Source organism: Aethalodelphis obliquidens, unplaced genomic scaffold (assembly GCF_003676395.1).
Source record: "Aethalodelphis obliquidens isolate GAN/ISIS:26980383/991018 unplaced genomic scaffold, ASM367639v1 scaffold30, whole genome shotgun sequence".
NCBI lineage: Eukaryota > Metazoa > Chordata > Mammalia > Artiodactyla > Delphinidae > Aethalodelphis > Aethalodelphis obliquidens.
This window is the reverse complement of record NW_020837974.1, coordinates 20,286,543-20,299,016: the sequence shown is the minus strand read 5'-3', so window position 1 is coordinate 20,299,016 and position 12,474 is coordinate 20,286,543. Positions and strand designations below refer to the sequence as shown.

Sequence of the window (12,474 nt, the reverse complement as noted above, 5' to 3'; positions counted from 1 at the left end):
GTACTTCAGGGAGATGTAGTAGAGTAGCAATGAAGGTTAACGAAAAAGCCTTTAGCAGCATGCCTATATTTGGAAGTTTAGGGTGGGAGGAAGAACTGGGGGAAGAATCAGAAGAGTATCAGAAAGCCATGGGACAGGAAAGCATCAGGAGTGTGTGGCGGACACTGCTAGATATCTCCTGATTCTATTCTGTTCTCCCCAGCGGGTCCATAGCCTCTCAAGACAAAGACATCTCCCAGCATTCTTTAAAGTTAAGTGTGTCCAAAAAAAATAACACATACACACTACTGTATAAAAAATAATCAACAAGGACCTACTATATAGCACAGGGAACTCTACTCAGTATTCTGTAATAACCAATATGGAAAAAGAATCTGAAAAAGAATGGATATATGTATATGTATAACTGAATCACTTTGCTATACACCTGAAACACAACATTGTAAACCAAATATACTCCAATATAAAGTTAAAATTAAATAAGTAAATGAATAAGTTAAAAATTAGCTGTAAAAAAAAAAACAAAAAAAAAAGTTAAGTGTGTCCATGTGACTAAGTACTGGCCACTGGAACGTGAGCAGAACTTTTATGTGGGACTTCAAGGAGATGTTCTTTAAAGAATGGCGTATACACTACTCTCCTTTCCTGCTGGCTGGAATGTGAACGTGATGGCTAGAATTATAACTGTCATCTTGAACCATGAAGTGTTTTTAGGAATTAAGTCACTCACGGCAGGGCAACAGATTGACGGCATCTAGGTGCCTGACCATGGACTGCACACCAGTCCTAGTTTCACTACCTCTGGGGTTCTTGAGAGTGTTGTGGGTTTAACTGTGTCTCTACCCGCTGACACCCCAGAAAAGATACAAATCCTAACCCTAGTCCCTCAGAATGTGACCTTATTTGGCAATAGCATCATTGCAGATGAAACTAGTTGAGATCTTACGGAAGTAGCGTGAGCCCCTAATCCAATATGATCAGTATCCTTACAAGATGGTCATGGGTGACACACACAGGAAGAACGCCACATGACAATGAAGGCGGAGACGAGTGATGCAGCTAAAAGCCAAGGAACGCTAAAGACTGTCGCAGATCACCAGGATTCTCCTGCAGGTTTCAGAGTGAGCATGGCCCTGATTTCAGACTTCTAGCCTCCAGAACTGCCAGACGATAAATTTCTGTTAAGTCACCCAGCTTTGCTCAGGAATGCCAGGAAGCTAATACAGTGAAATAAGTATCTTTTAAGCCACTGTTACCTTGAGCTTTTTCCATTTCCTGAAGTTGACCCTAATCTTACAAATATAGAGAGGATGGTCAGATTTTATCAAATGCAACCCTTTTTGCTGTCTCTGCAAATATTAGGTTATTAGTATCCTTAGCAAAATTTCGCTGGTTTCCATGAGAGCAGGAGAGGTTTTGAAATGAACATAGTGACGAAATGGAAGTCACCACAAGTTAAGGTAGTAAATTAAAAAAGAGAAATCTCAGATGAGGCAATTTGAGGAGAAATAATAGCACCTATATTTAAAGAGTACCTATCATGTCTGGTATCTTGGTGACCTCATCCTTGGTGAGGACCAAAACCTATGAAGTATATTTTTAACATTTTTACCATTTAAGAATATAAAAACCAAGGCCGAGTTAAGTGACTTGCACAAGGTGGCAAGAAAACTAGAAACTTAACCTGACCCCAAAACCCATGCTTGTTTCACTCTACCATGCAGGGCTACCAGAAACAAGGCAGGAGGAAGGGGGAGGGTTGCAGGGAAGACTCAAGCAGGCTTGGGCCCACAGGAATGGAGCCAGTGGAAGTGAGAGGCTGGAGATGCATGGAAACTATCAGCAACTTCATGTGCCAGTTTTAATACAAAGCACTTTCAGCATATAAGTGATTGATACCATCTGCTGTCAGAAGAGAGGAAAGCAGGGGCTGTTCTTTTTTATTACACAGTTCATACTGATAATGGCATTATCGCCAAGTCATCTATATTATTACATTAAAAAAAAAAGCAAAGTGTGGAACAGTTCATTTGTTTAAAAATGCCTAGAATATCTCCAAGGACAGATGAGGAACTAGTAATATTGTCTCCTAGGAGGGTAATCGGTTGGTGGGAAGAATTTCCACCTTTTGTTGTTTTAGTTTTGAAAAACTAACACTGAGAATTAAAAATAATGCCTTTTCAGTTTAGAAACTTTAGAAAATTCAGATAAATTCTGAAGAAAACAAATCTGTAATTCTACGACCCAAATATAAACAGTCATATGTACATACAAATACCTGAGTTGTTTGGTTTTAAACAGTAGAACAGATGGCCATAGTGTCTTATGGTAAATGGATAAATTGTTACAATATCCAATCTCCCCTTCTTCCTTAGCCAAGTGTGTGGCATTGTATGCAAATATGACAATTTCTTAGCCTTCTTTGCACCTTGGAGTGGCCATGCTACTAAATAGCCAATAAGATGTGAATGCAAATATCACATAAAATTTCCAGGAAACCTTAAGAACGTCAGCAGTTTTCCTCTATTCCTGGCTCCCCCACTCCCTTCCTGTTGCCTAGAACAGTCAGCAGTTAAAGCTTGTAACATAATGTTGAGGAGCACATCCTTGGGTGCTGACTTAGGGCCCAAGAATGTCGCTTGCCCCTTCCGTAAACAAAGGATGTTGCAGCCATAAAGCCATCAACCATGGCAGCTGCCCCTGTGGTATACTCTGAGGGGAATCAGAATGGAAAAAAACAAGATACTGGCCCTAGATAGTTAAGACGCGCATCAAAGTAATGATTTCAGAGTCCGGGCTCTTGCTCTTTCCCATACATAGAAAAGCACTAAAATCATTAACTTGAGATGTCTGTTTTTGTGATTAAAAGTAATTTTTTGATGTTTAAACACATGGGGGAGAGTGTTGTTTTTTCCCCAACAAAAACGCCTATATATCCTGGCACTTCCCTTACCTTTTTGGAACAGTCCCTCAGAGCTATGAGTGGCTGTATCGCTGGCTACAATTCTCAGTAGGTCTGCCAAATAAAATTCTCAACTTTTAAGTTGTGCATTTTTTTTCCGTTGACACCACAAATGGTTTGGGACTATTTCTGGCTTTCTTTTGAATAAGAAAATAAACCTTTGTGTTTAAGCCACTGTTGTCATTTCCTTATTAAACATCATGCTGGTTGTTTGATTCTATTAGGAATAAACAACGAATGAGAGAAAATGCCTTTTCTACATCTATTGAGATGATCAAATTGTCCATTTGAGCTATTAATGTGGCCGACTGCATTCCCAAAGGCTTTCCACAGTGTATTCTTTCAATACGCCACTAGCTTTATTTATTTTAGCCACGCCACGTGGCTTGCAGCATCTTAGTTCCCCAACCAGGGATCGAACCCGTGCCCCCTGCAGTGGAAGCGCGGAGTCTTCACCACTGGACCGCCAGGGAAGTCCTGCCACTAGCTTTAAAGTTAATATTTTACCTATGCATTCAAAAACAAGAATAGACTAAAAGGTATCTGCTTCAGATTTTGGTGATAGGGTTATGAATTTTAGAATTACATAGTCTTGTTTACAAAATTTAACTGAATGTTTTATAGGAAGTGTTGATTAGTTTCTAAGTATATTGTTATGGATTTCTGCTTTTGACTAGACTTATGCGTAAGGTTTCCAAAGTTTTGTTACCTTTCTATCCTTGACATTTACTGCATCTCAGTATTAATTTGAACCTTGCCAAAATTAAAATATTTGCTTGATTTCATGAGGTAAACTTCAAATAGTCATAGGGACTTCCCTGGCGGTCCAGTGGTGAAGACTCCGCGCTTCCACTGCAGGGGTCGAGGGTCCGGTTCGATCCCTGGTCGGGGAACTAAAATCCCACAAGCCTCACGGCACGGCCAAAAAAGTTATGGGTAAGTCAAGTCTGTTCATGTATTGGAAGCCAGGTGGACAAGCAAACAGTAAATGAAATATGAGTCTTAGCTTAGTCCTATGAAGTACTGGAGTCACTTCACATTTATTAACTCACTTCTCAAAACAATCCTATTATGCACTTCACAGGGAAGGAAGCGGAAGAGGACAAATTACTTGTCTCAGGTCACATGGCTAGAGGTAGTACGTGAAGCTAAAGAATGGAATTACAAGTAAGGGTTGATTTAATTACTTCAAACTGTTGGGGCTTCAGAAGACCTCAAACTTTAAAAGCCTATGTATCTGGAGCCTGTAACACTGCAATGTTTTTCAGCTTTTAAAATCATAGTAGTACCTCTAGCTGTGGGATAAAGTAAGTGTTCAAGAATAAAAGTCAAAGGAGCAGAATGTGTACACATTTTTAGATGCAAGCTTTCTCAGAACGAACATGGTATAGCTGGGAATGCATTGGGCAAGGGAACTAAAGGCCTGGAGTTTTTCCATTTCAGCTTACATTAAATGTGTGATGAGATCTCTGGACCTTGGCCTTATCTTCTCTGAGGATACTTCCTGCTTATCTACTTGACTCCGTCTCTCTCCAGATGAAAGAGGTCAGGCTGTTACTGCTTAAAAAAAATATGAAACAAACTATGGCTAGCACTCTATTGTTTTCTTCTTAGTTTAAAACAAACACACTAGTTTGTAGAATTTTATATTTTGGGCCTGGGTAAGCACCTTCTATATTAGATATATTCTAAGAATTTGTGATTTATGAACACTGTACTAAACACTATTTGTATGAGAACATCACCTTTACTTTTAACCTTTCATTTCTGATCTCTCAATTTACACTACTTTATTTTTAATGGGTAATATTCATGTTTTGGGTCATTATTTATCCTTTTTTCAACGCTACTAAATCCACAGCTCATCTACTCTCAACGAGTGGCTCACAGATAGAGCAGCATTTTAGCCCAATCTTAAATCACTGAAGACACAAAAGGAGTCAATTACAGGTGTAGTCAAAGAGATACGAGAAAACGTGGTATTATCAAAACATGAAGGGACTTTCTTGTGGCTTTGGCAAAGTGTCCTCTATTCTTGACAGATGACGCCAGAAGGGTAAGGAGCAAACAAAGTTACAGAAGGGCACCGAACGCCAGGGTAAACAACTTGAATTTGGCTGCAAAGGCTTTTAGGGCATTAAGAAGCCATTCAGTTTTTCAGCAGGGGTCAAGTGCCCAGGTATGTTGCAAGTATAATGGCTCAGAGGAGAACTGAGAGGCAGGCTACGGCACCATCCAAAAAAAAAAGCAAAACCAGGACAGTGACAATGTGAATGCAAGATGTGATACTATTTAGAAATAGACTAGATGAGACAAAAGTATTGAGGGGGATGGAGATGAAGCAAGAATCAAGGACCTATGAAGGCTTGGATAGGTGCTTTCAAATAAAAGAACAGAGAGAGAATGAGAGAAGTGGCTGTGTTCCATTCTAAGCACTTGGAGGCAACAGTGGAACCTCCAGATAGATATCCATTAGACGGCTTAAAATATGGACCTGATGTCAGCAAGGAGGTGGAAGCCTGAGATACAGGTCTACCACCCATCTAGTAGTTAACTGCCCAGAATGCCTAGAAAAGTCCTAAGGACTAAACACTATGGAAACACATTTAAGGGACAGAGGGAAAAGAACAGTCAGAGGTAGGTCAAGAAATAGGGATGAGCAGGATCCCAGAAGGAAGAGTTCAGGATAGGGGAAAATACTGGATGGTCAGTGCCAACTCTCCAACAGACACATTATGGATTTGTCTCTCCCCATCAGAAGACCCACGAGGGCAGGGACCTTCTATCACTGCTGTATCTGCAGTGCCTACAGCAGTGCTCGGCTCACAGTAGCTAGTCAACAACAACTTGCTGAGTGAATAAAAGATACGGGTTGGTTCTTCTTAAGTGGTCGCTGAACTTCATAATTAGAAGGCACTGATAACATAAACCAGGGCCACTTTCAGGACACCCACCTCCCTACCCCCTTACCCTTGTCCAACTCTATCTAAGCAGAGCACCGCTGGGAGTCTGTCTCCCAGAAGACAGAAGAACGTTCACACGCAGTGAGTCTACCTTTTAACTACGTGATAAAGGTTTTTTCATGTGTAGGTCTCATTCACCCTTTTTTTTTTTTTTTTTTTTTTTTTTTTTGGTTCGCGGGGCCCTTCCTGTTTTTGCCTCTCCCCTTGCGGGGCACAGGCCCCGGACGCGCAGGCCCAGCCGCCATGGCTCACGGGCCCAGCCGCTCCGCGGCATGTGGGATCTTCCCGGACCGGGGCACGAACCCGTGTCCCCTGCATCGGCAGGCAGACTCTCCAGGGAAGCCCTCATTCACCCATTTTTGAGGGAAGTCCTAGGCAGGCATCGTCTTTATGATGGGCTCCTCTAGGAGACTTTATGAAACAGCTAGAGCCTATAAAAGCTATATAGAATATTTGAACACAAAATTTTAGATTAAAATGAACCTTATGAGTTATGCCAAATGAAGAAGTCACCCCATCATTTATCTGTTTTATGAGTTTTCACATTTGCTTTAAAAGTGACATACCTTGATTTTTTACAGCTCTCATCCCCACCATAGTGCTGGCACATTTCCAACTATATGTAGCAGGTAAAAGATCAGACTGTAGAGTACCAGATCCTGTGACAAAGAGCCCCAAACAGAGCCTTGCAGTTTCTGAGGCAGAATCCTACCCAGACAGGTGAGCTGCTTGGATCTTGCATCCTTCATCAGGCCATCTCAGCCAGGCTCAGCTCTCTTCACCCATCCATCAGGCCAAGCAAGACTTGTAAAACATGCACACATGCCTAGCACATTGTAGGTGCTCAGTATTAACTGACTGCAGGCCTGAATTCTTCCTTCACACCATGACTGTAACAAGAATCCACCTCTCTTCCAGCTTCATTCAGATCCTCAGGGCTTCTCTTCACTGAAGCAGTTCTTAAGGTTCCACATCCCTCAGGAAGTCTTCCTTACTTCAACAGATGAATGATCCCTTCAAGCCTATTATCTCTAAATGCAACAGGCTTTGCATCTCCTACTTACTCAAAACTCCACAAAGCGTATTTGCTACACGGGTATTTATTCAATGACTTTCTGTATTTAGTCATCACTTTTCATTGCTAAACTCACTTCGTATCTCATTTGCATCACAGTTCTTCATCCTGGATTGTGAAGTCAACAGGCCAGGGCGAACCTGTTAGTTATGATTTACAACGACTGGCATGGTGTCACAATCAAAGAGCTCTGGGTAAATGCTTGTGGTGAAAGAGGATGAGGATGGAGATGAGGGTCCTGAGGAAGGGTCCAGACAGGCTGCCCGACCCATGGAACCTGAGGCCTGAATAAGGCCTGGGATCTGCTTTCCCCTCTGCCCTGAAGGGTCCATCTATGGGCAATTCTAAGGCACAGTGGTGAAGGACATGATTGGCCCACCAAGCGCGGTCCTCTGGTCTAGTGGCAGCCCCTCGCCTAGAACACAGTGCAACAAGCATTCCATTTAGAAGATCTTCCTGAACACATGCAAGCAGCATTCGCTAATGGAAATGGAGACAAGGTCTTTCTTGGAAGAGAGTGTCCCAGAAGACACTCTGCCCCAAGACCAACCAGGTCCCTTTAAAGGTCCCTGAGAACAGCAGCCTGGGAGCAACCAAGTCTTTCAAAGGCTGACAAGGCACAGAGTGATGAATGAAAAGATAATAATACATGGAAAACAACAACAACAACTTTGGCTTATAAAACCTCCAACTTGAGGCAGGGACATCAGTGTCCACCAACATGCAAAACCAGATATGATCGTAGCAGATGGTTATCAGAAATGCTTTAGCATTTCCCACACCGCCCACATCCCTGCCCCTCAGCCCCCGGGCCACACACACACACACACACACACACACACACACACACACACACAATATCTGCAGAATAAGTCAGAGGTTGGCATCCAGAGCCTGATGTCAGGATAGAACTCTTGGCACTCTGCACTACATCACTGTGATTAGTCCTATCTAGACAGCAAAAGTAACACTGGCCTAAGCTTGAATGGCAGGGTCTGTCCAGTGAGGAGTTAGGCTGCACCCAAGACTGCCAGGTCTGGAAAGTCTTTCACTTCTCCTACTTCGCTGAAAGGCTGTCCACCCTGGTTGAATGTCAGCTTATACCGTAACCGGATGGGCTCCTGAGCAAAGATAAAAGATGTTATATTAGTGGGGAGTGAACACAGAGACAGGCCCAGAGTAAAAGCCTTTACCCACCCCGTAGTCACCAAGTAACAGTATATGTATGTTAACTCCACCCAAGTGAGGGCTTCAAGCAACTGTATGACAGGCATACCCTGGCCTTGACCCTCTGGGACTACAAACACAAAGGGAGCCAGGCTTACATCCTGGGAATCCTCCCACGCTTTTGCAGTCCTGGAGACCAGCTAAGAGGACAGATTGGCCTCACCCTTTCAGAGGATTCCATGGGATTAGGGAGAGTGTGTACCACTCCCTTGGTCCCCAGCTATGACAATCTGGTCACAGATCTTTCAATAAGCCCCAAAAGAAAACGGACTCTGGCAAGGGACATTCTACCACCATCCCAACCAAAGCAAGACCTCAATATACCTCCCTCCACCTGCCCAGCTGCCTCCCTAGAGTTCAGGGGCCCCCGTTTCCCTGCTACCACAGACACCAGAACATACTTTGTGTGGATTGTCAAGCAGCAGCATCTGAGAGATCACTGCTGGAGGCATCAAAGGACTGAAAGCAGGAAGCTTGGAGCTGGACGCTGGCTGTAGTTTCACTCTCATTGACTATTGGGGGCAAAAAGAATCCAACATATAACTCATTCCTAACAAACTACAGCTTTAATGAGGGAGATCAGGTGAACAGGAGAGCTTGGCCTCCACCCCACCAATTGATGAAAGGATCCAAAAGCCCTTCCACTCATACATGGAATGTATCTGAAGTTGTGTGATCAAAGGTTGGCTTCTGAGAGGCAGCATGAAGAGTGAGAGCATATCTTGAGTTGAATTCTAACTCTGCCTCTTACTAGCTCTGTGATTTGGGGCGAAATATTTAACCTTTCTGAACCTTGGATTGATCATTTAATTTATAAGATAGAGGAATAATAGCACATGCCCTATAAAATTACCATGCGTATTAGAAAACACATAGTTTATTTTTGTCTGCTTTGAATCCTTCCTTTCAGGACAGGCCCCTTGCCCATTTCTTGTGATTCTGGTATGGCTGTTAATCTGTGAGGAGCTACTTCCCTCGAGAAAAAAAACATAACGTGCAACTTGGCCAGAGTACCTCATACCCCTTAACACGAGTTACTGGTCCAAGGTATGCAAGTAATACCAACAAGGCCAACCCTAGCCCTTCCTTAGGTAATCAATATGCATGCCTCATGTCAGGGGAGAGTTTCCTTCTGGGATAAAAAGCGATAAGGACCATGTAACTCTGGAGCTGCTGATAACCATTTTCCTGCTTGGTGGAGGGAGTCTATGAGAGAACAGGGTCCAGAGAGGAAAAACCAAGTCAAGAGATGGAAAGTGACAAATTCTTAAGGAACTGTTTAAGAATTTACCTGAATCCAGCCATATCTGAAGTCAGACGTTCAGGAGTCCTCAGTTAAATGAGCCAACAAAACTCCCAGTTTATCTTAACCTACTTCGAGTGAAGATTCTAGCCCTTCCACCTAATAGATAACATCCCAGCAAAGGACCTGGTGCTCAAAAATGATAGCCTTTATTGAAAAATTCAAAGGAGCGGGCCAGCCGCTGACTCACCTTTGGCACAGCTACTTGAAACATGATGTCCCAGACAGGTTGGGTGGCCGTGCTCATCATGGTCAACAGTAGCACCTGTACCTCTGGGTGGCCAGGGGCCCCAGTCTGGGAAAAGTGGAGCAGAATTCTGAATCCATTCCGGTCATACACGATAAGAGGAGGCAGGTTGCCTGGTAGAGAAGGACCCGACCAAAAGGATTAGCACTGTTACAGACTCCCCTGAAAGAGCAGCCATGCTTGAAAGAGATGTGCACCTATCACCAAATCCTGTTGCTTCTCCAGTCAGAACAGCTCCTGAAATTAACCCTCTGCACCACCATAATCTAAGTCTCGTTACCTCTAGTTGGACTCCTGTGACATTCCAAACTGATCTCTCCCCTCCATCCAACCATCCAGTACCAGTTTAAGAAAAAAAAAAAACAAGCATTTTTTTGAGCAAGAAATGATTACGATTAAAATAATGTATGAACACTACAGAAAATACAGGATACCATAAAGGAGAAAATAAAAAACACCCTTAATACTCCCCAGAAACAAGCACTGCTAACATCTGGGCCTATATCCTTCTGGTTTCTCTTGTATGACTACATACACATAACATCTCTTATATTTAATTTTACAAAACTATAAAGACAGTAGATCTCTTCAAATTAATTAGGTCTTGGAAATACTAAAGGGATTGTTCTACTTTAGCTAAGAAATGATTCGTAAGTTAATTTTGGGAAAAGATACGTTAGACTAACCATTAAAAAAGAAGGGAGAGTAGGGCTATTTGCATAAACAAATACTCAGATATGTATGAAACTGCAGTTGAAAACAGCATGCAGAACAGACCCAAATACGAGAATTTAACATGTCAAGAGCATATATTTGAAAATCACTGGCTGATTCAATAAATGGCAGGCAGCTTGCTAACCAACTGGAAGAAATTTTAATGAAGATCCTTATTTCATGCCAAACATCACTTATCAAAACGCACATTATAAAAACATAGTTTGACAATGAAACTGTCGGAGATTTAAAAGACTGAAAATATTCATGAGGTATGGAGGTGAGGTTATGGGGAAAAAGGTAACCCTTCCAGGAAGGAACTTGGTGACGAAGATCAAAATTTTAAATGTCTACACCCAGCATTTCCACTTTTAAGCATATATCCTAATGAAATAATCAGGAAAGTTTCAAAAATGGATCTCCATTTTTTGCAATGGGTGTTCACTGTAACACTGTTTATAACAGTAAACAACTGGAAACAAATTATCCTTCAGAAAGAAACTGAGTAAATGAGTTACAGTACATGTTAGTGGCATAAAAATGAATTCATTTTTAAAAAATCAAGGTTTTGAAGAATAAGGGCATGAAACAATGCTACAGCTTAAAATATTAAATAAAGCAGGATATAAAACAGTATATATACTATGGTGACAATTTACTAAACATACATACATGGATAAAACAGGAAAATACATCAAGACATTAATAGAACTTTCATCTCTGGGTGGTAACGGTATAGATGATTTTAATTTTCTGCTCTATTCTATCTTTTCTAAAACTATATTGAATTTTGTTTTTAATTTTGTTTTTTAATAATTTCAGATTTACAAAAAGTTACAAAAACACAAAGAATTCCCATGTACCCTTCACCCAGCTCCCTCAAATGTTAACATTATATATAACTACAGTGCAATTATCAAAACCAGGAAATTAACAATGAACATTTATTATGTTTAAATAAAAATTAATAAAGTGAGTATGCAAAGGGCCCCCACTGCTGACTTTATTTCCTCTGCCTGGTTCCAGGGCCCTCTGTAATCTGAGCTCACCACACTGAGCCACAGGAAGGCCCTGTGCCCAAGGAAGGGGCCCAGGCCCTAGATCTAAAGACCCCAGTTGTTTCCCACTCACATACCAGCGTGCTGACCACAGGCAGTCTCACCTTACTTAGCTGGGCCTTCCGTTTCCTTTTCTTTGTAAGGGAGGTTAATAGCTACTTTTCCTGCTTTAATGAGGATTATTAGAGAGGAAGAGGATCACCAGCCAAATTCTTCCTTTCTTTCTAATTCCACCTCTTCTGAGTTATTTCAGATCACACTGAACATTCCCTTCTTGAATTCCAAATGAAGATCATCTCCGTAAGTGGATTCAAGGCCCCTAATTAAATTTCGCCTGCCAATATCCTTCAGTGTCAACTCCAAGACAGAGAAAACTAAAACAAGTATTAGCTAAGAGACATGGGCCACCTGCCTTATCCTCTGTCCCCAGGCAGTATCTCTCCCTGACTCATCTTCCCCAGTTTAAGAGCCACCCATACCAATCCAGAGTGGATAAAGCTGGGCATCTAACAGAAAGGGAAAAAAAAGGGTGAAACTGTACTTACTGGGCTTAACAGACTCCAAAGGGACAAACACTTGAGCCAGAGGTGTATTCTGGGAAGACGGAGAAGAAGCCAATGGGCCAGCCTCCCAGGACCAACCTGGAGAGGACTTAGTACCTGGTGGCACTTCCCTGGGGATACTTTTCTGCGGAATATAATTCCTGCAAAGAAATAATATCAAGACTGGCAAAAACTGTAGAGAATTCCAGGAATCTGATTAGGTTTTGTGAAAAATAAGGGGAAAAAAATAAATATATATATATGCATGTGTATATGTGTGTATGTATATATTTTACGGGTGTATGACTTTAGACGAGTAATCTAACCCATGCCTCAGTTTTCTTACTGTAAAATAGAAACAGTTTAGTATCTATCTCATAGGC

At 41.9% G+C, this 12,474-nt stretch overlaps 1 protein-coding gene across 3 annotated transcripts in view; it reads right to left on the bottom strand.

Annotated features, from left to right (window-relative positions):
• Window positions 1-6,440: 6,440 nt before the first annotated feature.
• GGA2 (golgi associated, gamma adaptin ear containing, ARF binding protein 2) overlaps window positions 6,441-12,474 on the bottom strand; it is a 30,651-nt gene continuing 24,617 nt past the window's right edge. For all 3 annotated transcript variants that reach the window (XM_027126637.1, XM_027126639.1, XM_027126638.1), the window contains 4 exons: window positions 12,095-12,252; window positions 9,721-9,890; window positions 8,629-8,739; window positions 6,441-8,121 (listed from right to left, as the gene is read on the bottom strand). In XM_027126637.1, the coding sequence (XP_026982438.1) occupies window positions 8,011-8,121; window positions 8,629-8,739; window positions 9,721-9,890; window positions 12,095-12,252 (550 nt within the window). In that variant the 3' untranslated portion in view covers window positions 6,441-8,010. The remainder of the gene's footprint in view (window positions 8,122-8,628; window positions 8,740-9,720; window positions 9,891-12,094; window positions 12,253-12,474) is intronic.